The sequence below is a fragment of the Lepidochelys kempii genome, chromosome 16 (assembly GCF_965140285.1).
Source record: "Lepidochelys kempii isolate rLepKem1 chromosome 16, rLepKem1.hap1, whole genome shotgun sequence".
Classification (NCBI taxonomy): Eukaryota; Metazoa; Chordata; order Testudines; family Cheloniidae; genus Lepidochelys; species Lepidochelys kempii.
This window is the reverse complement of record NC_136395.1, coordinates 22555087-22573519: the sequence shown is the minus strand read 5'-3', so window position 1 is coordinate 22573519 and position 18433 is coordinate 22555087. Positions and strand designations below refer to the sequence as shown.

The window sequence follows — 18433 nt, the reverse complement described above, 5'->3', positions numbered from 1 at the left end:
CACACAGAACAAAAGCGTCTCCCCCGCACTCAAACGAAAGGGCCTTTCAGAGCCAGGAGCGCTGGGCTTTGTCCCGGTGATACACAATGATCATCATTAAGCTGGCTCCGCGCAGGAGCCGGTGCCTCACTCGCTTGCCGGCCCCTCCGTGCATTTGTCATGGAATCCGAGGGGGGAAGGGGCGCGCGCACCCATAGATGATAACGCTCTCGCCATTATCCGGCCCTACTCCGCTCCCAGAAGTGGGGGGCGGGGGCGTGGAGGACAAAGTGCAGCTTTGACTATCCTCCATGAAACCCACATAGCAGCTTTTCATCAGGGCTTGGCATAAGCAATACACTAATTAGAGGCCATTCAGCTGGAAGATTTCTGGCGGGAGCTGCTCCACAAAAGAGCCACTGTTTGCCACTGCAGCTCATGTCATCGTCTGGGCCAGTCATGCCTTAGGTTTCACTCATCGAACCCACAGAGCCTTGCACCTTGTTTGGACGATAGAGGCTGCTTTATTTCCCTCCTTCTCTGTCTTGCTAGCGTTTGCCGTGGAGGCGGGGAGTAGAGACGGGGAAGAGGACAGGCCCCAAACAACAAGTCCCAGGCAGGTGGGATTATATGTAGGGTTCATTATTGGTATAATGGCAGTTCCAACAGACCCTGACCAAGATCAGGGCCCCGTTGTGCCAAGCGCTACATGGACACACAGCGAGATCCAGTCCCTGCACTGACCGAGAGCAGGGCCCTGTTGTGCCAGGGGTTTCACAGACACACAGCGAGAGACAGTCCCTTCCCTGAAGCTCCTACAGTCTAAACACAGCACTAAATCAGTTCTGATATCCATCGACTCCAGGAATCTGGCCCATTATTTCCAGATGCTGCCCTTCTATAGCACCTTTTGCCCAAGCAGCTCAAAACCCTTGACAAGCTTCCAGAACTCGATCCTGCTGCCGTGGCATTCAAGCACATAACTCCCCACCAGAAGCAGGATCGGTCCCTGATTAACGCTTCAGCATTAAATATTCTTACCATTTTACAGAGGCAGAAACTAACGCAAAGGGTGACTTATCCAGGATCTCTCAGCAAATCCATGGCAGAGGCAGGAAGGGGACCCAGGAGTCCCAGTTCCCGGCCTCCCCCTGTTCTAGCTGCCAGACAACACTCCCGCGCCCCATTGTGACTGGTCAGCTAAAGGTCTCCCCACCTTCTGTGCACTCGCAGGTGTAGGTGTTGGGGCCGTCTACGCACTTAGCCCCGTTCTTGCACGGCGTACTGGCGCACTCGTCGATGTCGTATTGACACAGGTGCCCGTTAAAGCCTGGAGGAGAATAGAGAGAGAACGCTGGTTTTGCGCTGCCCCGGGAAGGCCAGCGCTGGGACGAGCACTGGCTGCTTGGGAGCATTTCGGGGGCCGTCTCAAAACCTACCGGCTTCCGAAAGAATGGGACTAATGGGGCTGCGGGTGTTGAGAGGTTTGCACTGGGCAGGAGGTGGCGGGTAGAGCAGGGGAATGAAGAACCTGTGGCTTCACCCCAACAGCCCAGACGCAACCTGGATTAACTTGTTCCCCACCCACTGCCTCTCTACCCTCGCCCCTTAACCAGGGCGCTTACTCCCAGCAAGTCTGGGACAATGGCTCCTAACACCAGCAAGGGGGAGGGGGCAGAAGGCGAGCAGCCCTTGGGCTCGGCCATGGCAAACAGACAGGCAGCTCCAGCTAGCAGATTCCACCAGTGGTTTGCCCCCTCTACCGCCCCAGCTCATCCGAGTATTTCCCAGCCCCACACATGAGGCTGGGGGAACCCTCGCTCCCTTGCAGGAGACGACATTTTCCAGACTGGGCTGGGGTTTCCATGGTGATAGCTGGATGGGGGGCTGTGACCCAGTATTGAGCACATCGTATTTACATCTCTAGAGGAGCGAAGGCTCTGAACTTCAAAACCTCCTTTCACAGATTAACCGTCTCCCCATTCTCTGTTCTACCCCCTGACTTTGACACCTTATTCAAACCCGCCAGCGTGGCCCCTCTGCCCAGCCACCCCTCCTCCCCACACTGGGGCCTTTTCAAGTGCAAAGTTGGGCTTTTTAATCCTCGCTCCTCTCCCCCGCTGGCTGGGCAGGCCCTGCTCGGCTCTCCTGTTGAATGCCAGTGGGCTGCGCTGCATCCTCCCACCCACAAGGCCCTGATCCCGAGAAGAGCTGTGCTCTGGCTGAAGTGTCTGGGATTTGTGGGCGCTCAGCTCCATTCAGGATTCGGCTCCAGAAGGAAAGGGCTGGGGCTGCCGTGAAGAGAACCTCTGTGCCCCTTCTTTCACCTGGCCAATTGGGCCTCACACCAGAAAAGGGCCAGATGCTGCTCTGGGATAAATCAGTTGCGCTCCATAGATTGCAATGGAGAGATGCTGATTTACACCAGTTCTTCTGTGGAGACTCAGGCCTTTGTGACTGTCACTGCACTGCACACCGTTGCACTTTGAGGCATGTGCCCCCATCTCTGGAGCTAAAGAAGAATCTCTTCACAATACAGGGCCTATGACACACAGGAGGGCAGCTCTTAGTTCAACCAACAGAGGGCAGTGGGACATATACCACCAGTCACCGGTTTACAGAGCTCGCTACCTTGCGGAGCTCACTGAAATCATCTGCCAGAATCTCTCCAGCGTACGCCTTTGGGGATTCTTGGGTGGGAGAGAGGATCCCAGACCAGCTCTCCCCAGACACTTACTGGGTCTAGGGGGGGAAATCCCACTGGCGCTCCTTCCTCCCTTCCCAGAACGCGCCTGGTGCTCACATTTAAGTTTCCAGACTCATATCCAGGCTGCCAAAGCTAGGAGGCTTCAAACGAAAGGAGCGTTATTTCCCTGAGCTCCAGGGATCTGCCCCACTCTGCTGGGTTGAAATCCATCGGCCCAGCGTTGCCTCTGGGTGGTGGATTAATTCCAACTTTGTTTCCACTACAAAGGCTTATGCTGAAGGCAGTGCTATCGATTGCCCCGTACCTGTGGGGCACTCGCAGTGAAACTCGTTGATCTTATCGATGCAGTTCCCGTTGTGCAGGCAGGGGCTGCTGGCACACTCGTCCGTGTTGATTTCACAGTAAACGCCCTCGTAACCTGTGAGTCAGAGATCCAAAGTGCCTCTCAGAGTTTGCAGCAAAAGACCCACATGCGGAGCATTGCAGGCCTGCTCCGAGGGACGCCAGGCATGGATGGAGCCTGCCGTGTTTGGGGAGCATGGGACAGTGGCCTGCAATGCTCCAGAGCAAAAGCCAACCTGCAGCTGATGGGGGTCAGCAGGAAGCATTCTCTATGGGCAAGGTGTTCCATAAATCTCCACCATGCGGTACTTGCACCTTCCCCTCGAGCAGCTGGGGCTGGTCACTGTCGGAGACAGGATATGGACCCCAGCCTGGTAAGTCCTATGTCTGTAAGAGGCATTGTATAAAAAGGGCCCGATCTTACATTCTCTGTGCACCCAACGCCCTCGTTGGTTTCTGTCTCCCCACCCATCCCCAATATTCCTGTTGCCGCAGTATTGTCAAGGAAATTTAAACCCTGCAGCAGATTTTTCTCCTAAGCTTCATTCTCTGCCAAAACTCAGCCTCTCACCTCCACCTGCACAGACCTTCCCTGCAAATCAGAGCTCTGACTCAAGCCCACTGATGTCACTGGAGGTCTCTCCACTGACTGAAAATGGCCTTAAGGGCTCAGCTTGCTGACATCAGGGGCAGCCGGGCTGGGCCTGTGGGCTCTGAGATTTAGTTATGGGTCTTCCAGCTGGAGGGTTTTTAAATGCCCCACAGCAGGATTTCCCCTGCCCAAGGAACCTCCCTTGTCATTGTTCCTACAAGGTTTCAAAAACACTGATGGTAAGGTTACAAATAAATCACACTTCCATGCAAAGTAATCGCTCATTGCTAAGTGGTATCCACAATCCTGCCATCAGATCTGCATGCCCCATGGTGTCCTCTCAAAGTAAACCATGCTCCCCGCCAGGACCAAGTCTCCTGTGACAAATTGTTGCATCTGATGAAGTGAGCTGTAGCTCACGAAAGCTTAAGCTCAAATAAATTGGTTAGTCTCTAAGGTGCCACAAGTACTCCTTTTCTTTTTGCGAATACAGACTAACACGGCTGTTACTCTGAAACCTGTGACAAATTATGACTCTGTTTATTAGCAAAGTGCTTTGCCAATGCACCCAGATATGTGAGCCCCTCTCTGAGGCTCAAGCTAACTTATTTATACAAATAAGCCAAAGCCAATTTAACATAAGAGACAAAAGGAAGCAGAAACTGACAAATATACATACATATCTTATTTGCCTACTAACATTTACCAATCTCCTAGCTCAGTAGGAGCTTTAAGTTAATTAGTTTGAGGACCATTGTCTCACACTCCTTAATGTTTCTCTTCCTGACAACTATATTTCAACAAACCCTTCAAGTAGCATTTCTTTAATGAATTATAATTTCAATATAATTCATTCTACTTTCACATCTGCCTGCACAGATCAGGATCAGGGTCTAGGAGAGAGAAAAGTGACAGCCCTTCTACTCACCTGGCATGCAGATACACTGGAATTCACCAATCTGATCCAGGCAGGTGGCATCGTTCTGGCACGGATTCGAGAGGCATTCATTGACATCTATCTCACAGCGGGGGCCCGAATACCCCTGGAGACACTGGCACTGGAAGGACCCTTGGGTGTTGATGCATTTCCCAGCATGCTCACAAGGATTGGCTCCTAAAAATGACAACTGCCGTTGATAAAATCATCTAGCAGTCTCTACTAATGGTCCCAATGTCTGGATGCAAGGGGGTCACGGGGCATTACACAACCTCCCCACCCCATTTATGTATTATTAAACCAAAACTCAGCTTGGGCCTCATCCGCTGACATTTCCTTAGAAACAACCCCCAAAGCTGGCAGCCCCTGCGTTTACCTAGAGAGCACTCGTCTATGTCTTGGTTACAGGCTGGGCCCGTGTAACCCGAGGGGCAGGTGCAGATGGCTTTGCCGTTGACAGGGTTGGTGTCGCAGTTAGAGCCTTCGTTGCAGGGGTTACTGATGCAGGCGTCATCCAGGTGGCACAGCAAGCCTATTGAGCAAAGCGCACGCACACATACCTGTCAGGGTACAGCTGTGGAGACAAGTCTCCCACCTCCGCATGAGCGGAGTGCTGAGAGACCCCAGCCAAGAGCAGACCCCATTGTGCCGGGCGCTGTACAAACACAGCGTCAGAGACGGTCCCTGCCCCAAAGAGCTCCCAATCTAAACAGACCAGACAGACAACAGGTGGCAGAAACAGAAACACGGAAAGGGGAAATAGCCTGGGCACAGTCAGAGCAGGCCAATGGAAGAGCCAAGAAAAGAACCCAGTCTCCAGACTCCCATTCCAATGACCAATTCACTCTTTACCCTGGGTGCAGGCAAAGGGCTAAATTCCCCTTGGTGTAACTCCACTGACGCCAGTGCTGTTACACCAGAGATCAATGTGGCCCAAGGGTTATAGAACAGAGAGCTATTAGATCAAGCCAGCTCCACTGCCAGGGCAGGATATAGTCCCCAGAATGTACCACTGGACTTTAATCTGGCTGCACGCACTTCCCTCCATCCCCATGTATCACACTAAACCTGCAATCACCCACCTGTGCGGCCATGTGGGCACTCGCAGTAGAAAGAGGCCACCCGGTCGTGGCAGGTAGCACCCTGGAAGCAGGCAGCCATAGCGCAGTCGTCAATGTTCTCACTGCAGTCCTCGCCAGTCCAGCCGTTGACACAGACGCAGTTGTAGCCACCGTGGTTGTTGTGGCACGTTCCTCCATTCTGGCAGGCATTCGGCATGAGCTGGCACTCATCAACATCTTCAGTGCAATACTGGCCTGCAATGGGGAGGAATATCATAATGAGTGAACCCAACTCTCATGCTTCAGGGCATGAGCTGGTCTCTCCACAGTGGTCAGGAAGGAATCTCCTGCCTCCCCCGCCACATGTAAAGCCCTGCACAGTGAGATAGATAGTAGGTATAGTGAGTTAGGTACTGGCAGTAACATCTGCCCTACATCTGCTCCCAATTCAGTCAATGGAACTTTTGCTATCTGCTTCATCTGCAGCATGATCTGTCTGCAGTCCCTAGTCTGTAAGCTCACCCAGTCCCCCACGCTCTCTCCACAGTCCCAGCTTTACCTGTCCACTCAGGAAGGCACTGGCAGTTGTAGGTGTTAACTCCATCCACACAGGTGCCTCCATTCTTGCAGTTGTTCCCAGGACAGTCATCAATGTTGTCCTCGCAGTTCTGACCAGCAAAACCTGGGGAAAGGAAACACCTAGGTCTACTCTCTGCTCTTGGCAATGGGAGGCAAACAACCTGGCCCGGCCTCCGGAACGCCACAGAGCTAACTGGAGCTTGATCTCCCACACCCCAGGAACAGGCTTGGCTATCCACAGCAGGATGCAGGTGCTGAGGTAGGTAACAGCCGCCTCCATCCAATGTGACCTGTGCCAAAGACCGGGGGTGTCTGGCTGCAGGGTTTGGGTTCAGCTCCGCCTCTGTTCCCAGCTGAACAAAATGCCCTCCTTCCTCTCTGACTCCCCGTTCCCCCTTCCCCTGGGACCACACTGCAACAAACTGCTGCATGCTTCACCTCTAGGATACACAGCTTTCAGTGCGACACTCTGGGCCCAATCCTGCAGCCTTTATTTCCGAAGACTAATTTAATGGCGTGAGACCAGAATCAGGCCAACTGTTTTCTCTTCCATTCCTGATTTTCAGTCAGGCTTCAGTAACCACCTGGGCTTTGTTTATTGCAGCGTTTGTAGCAGGGATGTGTCAGGTGGGGACTCTGTCTGCTCCCTAATGCAGCGCTAAGCTGTATGTCACTGCTACGGGGACACAGGTGTTAGCTGGAAAGCCTCATCGCTGCTGGTTAGTGAGAAGTCTCCTCCCCCGGACTTGTGCAATAACGAACAAGAAGTCTTTTCATTCCGAGCCACACAGCAAGCCCAACCTGTGGCAGGTTACTAATTAACGTGCACCGACTGTTTGCGGCAGCTCTTCACCCTTGGCTTTGAAGAAAGCCGCACAGGTTCACCTCCATTCCCCTCTGCAGACTTATTTATGAGCTGCAGGTTCATTCGAATGAAGAAATCTCGCTCTGGAACTGCAGGAATCTTGGAGGCAGCAGCCAGGTTCCTCCCACTTGTTTCACAGGACAGGGTCTGTTTTTCAGAGGCACAGAGCACTTGCAGCTCCCGCTGGCTTCAGCGAAAGTGGCAGCTCCCTGGCACCTCTGAAAATGAGGACCTTGATTCTTCACAGGGAATAGGCGGGGGCCTCGCTTTGCACACCCCTCACTCATGAGTGCAGCCTGCTGACTTCACGGCATGCCCACGTGACCGAGGATCACTCACGGAAGGGGCTGCAGAATCGGGCTCTGAATCACTGCATTTTAATAGCCAATTTAATGAGGCTAATAGCCAGTATTTCCTCCCAGGGAAAATTCTTCACCACTAGGACTCTTGCAACATGAATCAAGGTTTCCAATGCTACCGAAATCCCAGCACTCTTCTTTGCACCGTCAGGCTAGGGCTTTTTTAAATTATCTTCATCCCAGAGCATGACACACAGGGCAACTGAATAGCTTTTGACCTTTCCCAGCTCCCCAAGGTGGGCGGAACAAACACAAAGAGGCCAGGATCTTATCAGCAGATCTGTCAAGCAGGGCCCCCTCCCCTCCCCTGCTTGTTAACATTTTAAACTGTCCTTGTTACAGGGTTAAGTGATGTATTTACTGTAAACACTGTGTACCACAGACTGGCTCCTCTACAGCAGCTCGGCCAGCCTGCCAAAAAGAACATGCAGTAGACTCGGGCTAGACTGAAGCTATGGCTGGTTTGGGGCTACACTGCAGGTGTAATGAAATCGCCGCTCACCAAGCTGTTTGTTCAGCTCTGTGCTCACCTAGTCAGCCACTAGTTGAAACCAGACACAACTAACTATAAAAACTACTGAAATTAACTGTGTGTCCAGATGGCTACGCTGCAGAGACCAGGAGGGTTATGTCTACACTGCAATTACGGGGGCAGGAGCAGCTGCAGCTCATGTAGACACAGCCGAGCTAGCTTTAATCTGGATAGCTCACCTACGGGAGCAACACAAGCTAGCTGTGCAAGCAATGGTTCTGGGCGGGCACGTATAGGCCATGCATGCTGAAGCTTGAGCTGCTGCAGCTTCACAGCTCCAGAATCCTTAGCTACATTACAGCTAGCTGGGGCATAGGCCCATAAGCTGCAGTCCCCCCCACAGGACATCACTACAGACATACCCTGAAACACATGCCACTCAGATGGCTGCAAGAGTGGATAAGCCAGGCTGTGATGCTTGCAATTATCACAGGATGGGGACCCTGGATCATTAATGAGACGTATACACAACACAGCCCCAGGTGAACACAGCCCTGTAGCATCCCCTCATGTGATCCTAGCCTCTCCAGCTAATCCAAATGTTTCGGCTGTCCTCAAAATATTCTGGATAATATTGGGTAACAAATAAGATCCAGGTCTCCCGGACCCAAGGCTTTGGTTTTATTTCCACTCCTTACAGTACGTCTACACTGCAGTTAGACACCCACGGCTGGCCAACGCCAGCTGACTTGGGCTCGCTGCAGGGCTGTTTAATTGCAGTGTAGACTTCCAGGCTCAGGCCCGGATCTCTGCGACCCTTCCACTTAGCAGGGTCCTTGACCCCAGGACATACCTTCAACACTTTTAAAGGGCCTGATTTTCCACAGTGCTGAGGACCTGCAGCTCCCACTGGAATCAGGCCCCTCATGTTCCACCCAACACCAGAGAAGTAGATTTAGTAACATTGTCCCCATTTTACAGATAAACAACCAGACACAGAGACTTTATGCGAGTTGCCCACGGCAGGTCAGAGGCAGGATTAGAACCCACGAGTACCTGCGTCCCAGCCATGTCCTGAGCCTCTCTCTAAATGACTGCCTTGTTCTCCTCCCACAAACATCAGCCCCATAGTGAATGAAAAGTAATAACAGTTATTTATGATTGCTGGTAGAAGTCCAAAGCAGATAATGTTGATTCATTCCTAGCTTTTAAGCTGCAGATCTGAGCATGAATGGCAATAACTTGTAACGTCCTAGATACCAGGATTAACTGATTTTGAACCATCCGAATGAGTAATTAGTGCTGCAATTACTTTAAATTCAGGGTTAGGTACTAAGGCATGATAACACAGATTAGATTAGCTCGGCTGTAAAAGACTCTGAACAGACAGACTCTTTTGAAATTAAAAGAGGGTATTGTTTTAAAATGTGCTGACCTACAGACCAGCACATCAATGAGTATCTTATCATGAGAAATGGCCCTCAGTCTTTTATGCCTTGGCCAGAATAATCTGATACAGTGTTTACTTCACAAGACACATGCCTCGGCTGGCCTGATCCTTGAGAGGTGCTGAAGGGTCTCAATGGAGCTTGGCACCTGGCAGGATCAGCCTCAAATAGAGAAGTTACCAGAGCATTCAATAGCTCCAAGGTTATTTTGCATGTTAATATTTGGCCATTGGACTTCATGGGAGGCAAACCAATAAAGGGTGCACTCAAACCCCTAGGAAGCAGTTCCCTCCCATCACAGCTGGGTGCCAAAGAGCTAATGCTTTCCTCACCCATCCCCCTTGCAGTAGAGATTCTCTCTCTGAGATTAACAAATTTATTTGAGCATAAGCTTTCGTGAGCTCACGTCATCCGATGAAGTGAGCTGTAGCTCACGAAAGCTTATGCTCAAATAAATTTGTCTGTCTCTAAGGTGCCACAAGTACTCCTCTTTTTTTTTGCGAATACAGTCTAACATGGCTGCTACTCTGAAATCTCTCTGAGATGACATTTCACTAATGCACAAGGCATTGTTTCTTGCAGGAAGCTAGCTAGTCAGAGCTAGACTTCCTTCCCAGTTCTGAGAGGGCCAGCAGGGCACCACACGCCCTCTCCCCTCACTTGGAGGGCTGCCTTCTCTGTCACAATAACCCATACAGAGCTAAAATGGCCATCCTTCCAAGCAGCCACCAGTGAACTACTAACTTCTGGTGGGTGTTCCTGACCCCTGCAGGTGACACTTATCAGAACTCGCTCCCAGCTCTCACCAGCTTCGGAAGTTCATTCACTTATCTGGCCCAGGAGAAAGCGCTGCTGTTTTAAGTCACAGGCAGCTCATCTATAGCTCTGTCGTTTTAGACCATCTCTTGTTTGACAAACACGGATGACAGGAGCCTCACGACAGCCCTGGGAAGCTGGGCAGGGAAGTAGTACATTGTGGAAGGGATACTGAACCTCATGCTCCAGAGCTAAAACTAATGTAACTATCAGAGATCAGGATGAGTGCTATGCCAAGGGCAGATTATCCCACATCTGCCTTCTGGAGGGTTCTTACACCTTTCTCTGAAGCAGCTGGTGCTGGTCACTGTCAGAGACAGGACACTGGCTTAGACGGATTTGGGGTCTGATCTACTTGGGTAATTCCCCTGTTGCTGTACAAATATCATAATTCCCATTTTACAGAGAAGGAAACTGAGGCACAGAGAGGCCACAAAGCAAGTCAATGGCAGAGACAGGGACAGAACCCAGGAGGTCTTGATAGCGCACTCCCTGCTCTAACCACTAAGTGTGACTCCCGCAAGGGGCTGGGAAGAGAAGTAGGGGAAGCCTCAACACAAGTCTCCCACTCTAACCACTATGTCATCTTCACACCCAAAGTAGCCACCCTATCATGGTTTATCTGTGAAAAGAGGAGATTAAAAATTCTCGAGCCCTCTCCACCGCACAGAGATTTCCCAGGCAGCTTAACATAGCCGATAGCGTCTTTCCAACGGCGGGGTGACTGGGCAGATGCTTCCTCTTGCTGCATCTGCCTGAGACAGGTGGAGGAGGCCGGTTTGGGTGAGAAACCAGACTAATCCTCCTGAAAACAAAGCTCCCCTACTGTTCAGCCTCCTCAGCAAAGGGCCTGGCCCAACTGCAGCTCCTTCTTGGGGGCAGGCTGCTGACAGGCAGGAAGTTGGTAAATTTCATTCCATCTGGCCACGAGCACCTCGCTGCCACAGAAGCCAGAGAGCTGTCTCACACCCACGAGCAAAGCTCAACCAGTTCCACTCCAGCTGCTCAGGCTCTGACCTCAGCGCGCTGCGGTGAAAACCTCCACAGCACGAGGGAACTGAAAGGTCTCCCTGAGTTCAGAGGCCTGGGTTCATCTCCCTGACTGGTGAGAAGTTAGCCAGACACCCGAACTCCACTTAAGTCCTCACTGGCTTAGACCTGGGCCCACTGCCTCTGCAGAGGGATGAATTAAACCCAGAGCGGGTAACCCCACCCCTTTCCTTCCCCTCTCTCCTCTCCCACATTCTCCCTTTTCACAGTCATTTATTCAGCTACAGGAACTGATCTGTCTTGTTCCTTGGTTTGCCCAGCAGGGGCAGCAGAGAGCACGGGGGGGGGGGGGTCTCCCTTCTCCAACTCAGGCCAAGAGGCCTCCCCTAACAGTGGCTTGTCTCCACTTGGAAATTTACCAAACTAGCTATTCCAGAATAATTGTGCCACTTTAGAAGTGGATTAAGCTAAATCAGAAAAAGGCACTCTTAGGCCGGAGTAAGAGTGTCTGCACGGGGGCTTCTGCTGAAATAACTATTCCAGATTACCTTCTGGAGTCAATTTCCAGCTGGAGATAAGCTCTGAGGTGATGTTTCCCGTCAACAGGGACTGCCACAAAGTATGCGCCCAGACTTACTGAGGACATCTTTGTTCCACCTCTGTTAGAGCTGGTTGTTCTCAGTCCCTTGAGTGGTCACTCCAGGTAGACTGCACTGTAGTTCCTTGGAAAGGTTTTGAATTTGCTGAGCTTTCTGCACCTCAGTAGTTCAGGGACAATAGGATGAAAATCAGTCCTCCAAAATGAATGGCAACTCGGACAAATTTACTGATCGGAGACGTTTATATGGCCCTCACCAATGTCGCAGCTCAGCATCTCACAATCTAACATGGTATTTATCCCCACAGCACCCCTGCAGTAGGGACGTGCTGTTATTGCCCATGTTGCAAAGGGGGAACTGAAGCACGGCGAGACTAAGGATATATCTACACTGCAACTGGGAAGCGTGACTGCGGTACGTGTAGACATACCTGAACTAGCACGGATTGAGCTAGCTTGCTAAAAATAGCAGTGTAGCTGCATCGGCAGGGGCTAGCTACCCTCCTACCTTCAACCCCAGGGTACATACTTAGCTTGATAAAAGTATCCATGTAGCTGCCAACTCAATCAACCCTAGCTCTGTTACACCTACAGATGCTGTGCTAACTGCACTGTAGACATACCCCAAGTGACTTGCCCCACGTCACACAGGGAGTCTGTAGCAGAGCAAGGAAACGAACCCTGATCTCCCAAGACCCACACTAGTGCCCTCACCCCTGGATCGCCACGGGCAAAGAGTAAGAAAGGCAGGCCGTACCTGGAAGACATGTGCAGTCATAGGTGGTGTCGCCGGTCTGACGGCAAGTGCCCCCGTTCTGGCAGGGCGAGGGGTTGCAAGGCACATAGAGGTGCTCACAGTTCTGGCCCGTGTATGCTGGCTTGCAGGAACACTGGTAGGTCCCGACCTCATTGGTGCAGCTCCCGCCGTTCTTGCAGATGGGAGGACTGGTGTTGCACTCGTTCACGTCTTGCTTGCAGTTGGCCCCGTGGAAGCCCGCTGTGCACTTGCAGACGTAATGGGCTTCGAAAGGAACACACTGCCCTCCGTTGGCACAGGGATTGGAGGCACAGGGATCTGCCTGCTGGCAGGTCTTACCTGGGGAGCGAACAAAGAGGGTGAGGCTGGAGATTGCAGCTCACCAGAGGGCAAACAGATGCAGAGTCCCTTGTGGGTTCCTGTGTTCCCCAATCCTGCCCCCTCTTTGGGATTCTGGTGGCTGAACGGTGCTCCTCCCCAGAGAATTTGCACTGGCATTCAGCCTGCACAGAGGCGTGTTTCATTCACAATACGCACTCCCCCTCTTGATAGCACCCCTCACCCCAAAGCGCGTCCCAGTTGTACACATGCTGCTCCCGCACGACGCCTGGCCTGCTGCATGCTAGCAAGAGGAGAACGGGACAAGCCACTCCACTAACCAAAAAGGCTGAGGAATCTTTCGTGTCCCCGCAGAGCGGACAGGACAAATGGATGGAGTTGCTGTTGCCTTCCCTGGAGCCTGTAGGAGTTTCGAGGCTGGTTTCTAAGCCTCCCCCTTTCTACCCATTCCCATGGACAGGCACTGGATAGCACTGTCATGTAGGAGGCCCACGCCCCCATGAGGACGGCAACACACTCGCTGCCTGGGGACAGGAGGAAGCACCCCGTGTTGCTCTGCATGGGCCCTCCTGCCCCTGACCAGCTGCAGTGAGCCCCTTAGAAGACCAGATGGGGGCTGCTACGTGGGAGCAGGCATTGTAAATACCCCTTGCCCTGGATTTCCAAGGCGCGTCCTGGCTTTGGGGACTCTGCTCCATGCAGGGCATTACAACAATCCCACCCCTGTGTGTTGGGGATGGGGGCAGTGGGGCTCTCGGGGCTCCCTGACGGAGGTATGTGTGCTGGCCCCACCTGACCACCCCGGAGGGCACCGGCACTTGTAGTCAGTCAGCGTGAGCAGGTCGCAGGTCCCTCCATTGCGGCAGGGGTTGTTGAGGCAGGCGTTCTCCTCGGGCGTCAGGCACAGCCTGTCTGTGAAGCCCAGGCGGCAGGAACAGGTGTAGTCCACAGCGTTGCCACGGATGACCGGGTGGCAGGTGCCGGCGTTCTTGCACGGGGAGCTGAGGCAGGGGTTTGGCAGCTGGCACCGGTCACCTACGTGGGCACTGTTGCATCTGGGGAGAAGAAAAGACACCAAGTCAGAGTCAATCAGACCTCCCCACCATTCCCAAGATAAAGCGGCCCCTGCAGAGAGCTGGCAAGCGCAGGGGAAAGGGTTTGATTTGGTCCATTTCTCTTGTGTATCTAAATTCTTAGCTGCAAAGGCCAGTGGTGAGCTCTCAGACAGGCCAGCCGCATACACAACAATGCAACAAACAACATTTCAATTGGTGCAGATTGGCTCTGGAAACACGCGGCCCCGGGTGACTTAGTCCCCGATAACCACCAGGCTACGATACAAGGGGATCAGGCCAAACTTTTAGCATCAAAGAAGCAACTTGGTCCCACCCCTCCCATAAGGGGGCATCATGAGGCTTAATCAGTGTGGAGGAAGTGCTGTGAGATCCTTCTCTGGAGCGTGCTAGGTACTATCACTCACACAAGAGCCGTGGCAGTGAACTAGTTCCTACCGGTACTGCGGTGCCCACTCTGACGGCAGGGAAAAGTAAAAGGGGACATTTTTCTTCATCCCTAGGATGTTCTTCCTCCTCCCAAGTGCAGCCTCTGTCCAGAATTTCACAGCCCTAACAACCACAGACAAAGCCACTGGGCAAGTCAGACAGCACCTAACCCCCTTCCTGCAATCGGGTCTGTGCAGGTGGACCCCTTGCGTCTGTGAGGAGACTCACTGACTGGTATGGAGTCTGCCTGTGCAGACTGGATTGCAGGCGCTACATGACAGGGACCGTGTAATCATAGGATTGTACAGCACCTAGCAGAGGCTCTGACTTCCTGGGGGGGTGCTCAAAGCCTTGCCTCCTGCCCTAGGCCACGACCCTGCTCCACCCTTTCCCCCAAAACCTCTCCCCGCCCTGCCTCTTCCCATCCCTGCCCCACCCCCCATGTTTCCCCCCCCCCGCTGCTCCCCCTCTTCCCCACCCCCTGAATTGCTGATTGTGGTGGGCAGAAGGTGCTGGGAGGGAGGTGGACGAGCTGATTGGTGGGGCCTGCTGGTGGGTGGGAGGGGAGGAGCTGATCCTCAGGGCTGCCAGTGGGTGCTGAGCACCCACTATTGTTTTCCGTGGGTGCTCCAGCCCCGGAGCACCCACGGAGTTGGTGCTTATGGCACCTAGCACAATGGGGCTCCGATCCTGATCCAGGCCTGTAGGTACTACAGTAATATACAGGTTTATTAACTATAATGTTTCTTCTCTGATCTGTTACCATTTGCCTTGTGGGGTGTGACCATCACACCGATGAGAAAATGCCAGGTTTAGTCTCAGACTGAGTTACACATTGATCATTAAAAACAAAGTAAACACACAGAGGGCAAACAGCAGCTCCCTTTTTTGGCAGCTCAGTGCAGGCTGTCGGGGGTTAAATACACCTGGTACAAGACAGCTAGGTGGATTGTGCAGGGGAAAAGAAAGGGAGAAGTTCAGTCTGTGCTAAAATCAGACAGAGAAGAGCCCACTTCCCATCTCAGATGTATTGTAAAAAGGTAGTTAGACTAACACTAGCATACAGATCCTGTGCTCTCAGCTTGAATAGGCATTTTCCCTCTTAAAGCCTGATATAGGCTTCTGTGCTTGGTCCATAGCACCGGGTTGCTTTATCTTAGGACAATTTTTGCACATGTGGTTTCAGTTACAGCATCTGTTTTGGCTTCTCCCCTTCCCCGTCCTTTCATGGGCACCTTTGATTACCCCCGCGACCTGCTGTGGAGGAGAGAAAGAAAAACACTCCCTGCAGCCCGCGAAGCTGCCAACTTCCATGCCTGCGTGGGAATCACTTTCACACACACCCTGTAGCTCCCATCCCTTGCCACCTGTCTCCAACATTTTCCAGAGCACAGAAGTGCCATAAATCACTGAGATTTCAAAGAGCTTGTGGGGCATGTTCCGACCCCCTTGAAGCACAACCAAATAACTGAAGCTTGGGATCCAAGTAAATTGCCTTTCTCAGACCAGCTGAGCAGAGGAAGAACAATCCCCAACCCCCCCTCCTGTCCCTAATCAATATCAGAGCTGTTGGGGTCTATTTCTTTAAGGGATGCCAGTCAGCATAGCGCATGTTTGCTGGAAATACCATTTTATTGATTTTTTTTAATATGCAAGTCTAAGATCAAAGCGACCCAAGCACTGATGATACGCGTGTGTGAGATATATTCACTCTGCTTGAAATTCCTCCCTGTATAGAGAGCCAGGACAAACGGACCACTTGAGGCCTATTTTGAAGATTTACGTGGGGTATAGGCCTTGTGCCGGCTTCTCTGGAGAAGAGAGAAGGGAAGGAAAAGATGAAAGAGAAGCATGGAACATATGCCGGCCCCTGCCGGATAGCATGCAGAGACCTGCAAAATAATAACACCTGGCTCTCATGTAGCACTCATCATCAGTAGATCTCAGAGCACTTTGCAAAGGAGGCCAGCGTCATTATCCCCATTATACAGATGAGGAAACTGAGGCACAGAAAAGTGACTTGTCCATGGTCACCCAGCAGGCCCGTGGCAGAGCTGGAAATAGAACCCAGGTCTCCCGAGTCCCAGTCCAGTGCTCTGCCCACTTGGCCTTTGGATGTTTAACTAAAATGCCACATTGCAATCATAAGACGAAGTCCCTCTAGAGACCCAATCAGGGTTTGTGGGACACCAGAGAGTATTCTGAACAGTGCTAGGAGGTCTTTGTACCCACATGCTTCTTTTCCCTGGATAGATTCCCTCGCCCTCTCCTAAACAGTAAGCCAGATTTGACGTTGACAGATCAATTTCCACCCCTCTGTCCCGAAACATACAGCTGGCCTTTCCGACCGTGCTCTTAATTCCACCACTTTGTCTCAAGATCTTGGCCACTTGCAACCTGACAGCAGAGAGCTTAAAGGGGTTGCATGCAAAGTGCCTTCAGAATGATCTGTGATCAGGGGCCCCTTTGCATTTTGACATGTGCAGCAGCCAAAGCCCCTAGTCTAACAAAGCCCTTGAGCATGTGTATAATGCTAAGACCCGAGTCATTTCCCTGAAGTTAATGGGACTATTTATGTGATTAAAGTTACTCATCAGCTTGAGTGCTTGGCTGGATGGGCGCCTAAAAGGGCCACAACTCTCTCATGTAAAGTGCTTTGAGATCCTTCTGGCTTTATGTAAACTTTACAATATTACTATTTCATCGACAACCGACAGCTTCCCCAACTTCCCTGTCTTGCAGAAATCAGAGTCAAACATATCTCAGCATTGGCAAACAAGAGCTCAGCTTTAGCCTGGATAACAGGTGTGGCATATTTATGCTTTCTCTTACATTACAGTCTTCCTAAACAGCTGCTCAGTTCTTCCTTGAAGATAAACGCTTTCCAAAGCAGTATTCTCTCCAACAGTGGGAGGGGGCCAAACAAACACATGCCTGATCCTTATCTCAGCATGAAGGCCTTTTAAAAAAAGACACATGAAATGGCCACTGGCCCAACCATCTGTTACCAAAAGCCAAAAGGTCCAAGCCAACTGGCTCATGAAAAAACAAAACCAGGTGATGGGAATGGGTTGCAAATGGGGAGTGTTTTCTGACCTAACACTTATGTGCTTTAACATAAGCCAGCCTTTCAGGGATGATGGCAGGGAGGAAGAGAGGAGGAAGAAATAAGGGCCAGATTCTGCCCCCCAGCGTAAAGACACTGATCTCCTTTATAAAACACTGAGATCTACTCCTGACAAGCGTGATATCAAAGCATGCATTGTTTTTGTTACCTTATTCTGCACCTAGCCCCACTGAAATCAACAGGATTGCTCACGCGGTAAAGGGCTACTCAGTAACGGGTGGAAGGATCTAGCCCCAAATAAATATGGGTAAAACCCAGCAGAAAATGGAAGCTGTGAAACGGTGACCTTGCGAAAGGGCTGAGCAACTTCAACGAGCACTGAAGTCGGCAGGAGCTCAGGGTACTCTGCAGCTTGCAGGACCAGGGGATTGACATGCTATGCACGGAATAAATTGTCATTCCTGACTCACAAACAGTGGTTGCTTAAGTTTGCTTTGTGGTATCCCCGGTCCTCCAGTAACTGACCAGGCTTAATGCTTCGAAGAGATTCCCTTAACCCCACACTCCCAAATCCTCCCAGCAAAGATGAATCTCCTGCAATGAAGTGGGGTTCGCCCTTATGTCTGCGCCCAGTTGTTCTCTTTGATTCACTCATGAATTAAACAAGAAGGGGGCGGGGGGAGGGAACAACAATCGGATTTCAATGCACCCCATTGTTGGGAACAACCCGACCCGCAGCAGAGACCCCTCCAAGCTGATGACAACAGGGAGGGGGAAGGGTGGGATAGGGAAAAACTTTCAGAGGCAAGAGGGAGGGCACTTGATCCTCAAAAGAAGGTTCTGGAGACAAGTCTCGTCAACACCTCTCTGGCACAAATCCGCCCGGCTCAGCACCTTTTGTTTGGCCTTTTCAACACAAGATGCTGTTTATTTCGCTCTTTGAACTGGGATGCTCGCATTACTGTGCTTCAAAGGGAGCTTTACTCCATTGCCTTGGCCCTGCCAGACTCTAATCAGCAGCCT

The 18433-nt window shown here is 51.8% G+C and overlaps 1 protein-coding gene across 1 annotated transcript in view; it reads right to left on the bottom strand.

Moving 5' to 3' along the window:
- NOTCH1 (notch receptor 1) overlaps positions 1–18433 on the bottom strand; it is an 80607-nt gene that overhangs the window by 24188 nt on the left and 37986 nt on the right. Inside the window, exons 3-10 of the mRNA XM_073314625.2 lie at positions 13634–13896; positions 12503–12841; positions 6178–6300; positions 5640–5873; positions 4934–5089; positions 4549–4734; positions 2991–3104; positions 1196–1309 (exon numbers count right to left, since the gene is read on the bottom strand). Of these exons, the coding sequence (XP_073170726.1) occupies positions 1196–1309; positions 2991–3104; positions 4549–4734; positions 4934–5089; positions 5640–5873; positions 6178–6300; positions 12503–12841; positions 13634–13896 (1529 nt within the window). The remainder of the gene's footprint in view (positions 1–1195; positions 1310–2990; positions 3105–4548; positions 4735–4933; positions 5090–5639; positions 5874–6177; positions 6301–12502; positions 12842–13633; positions 13897–18433) is intronic.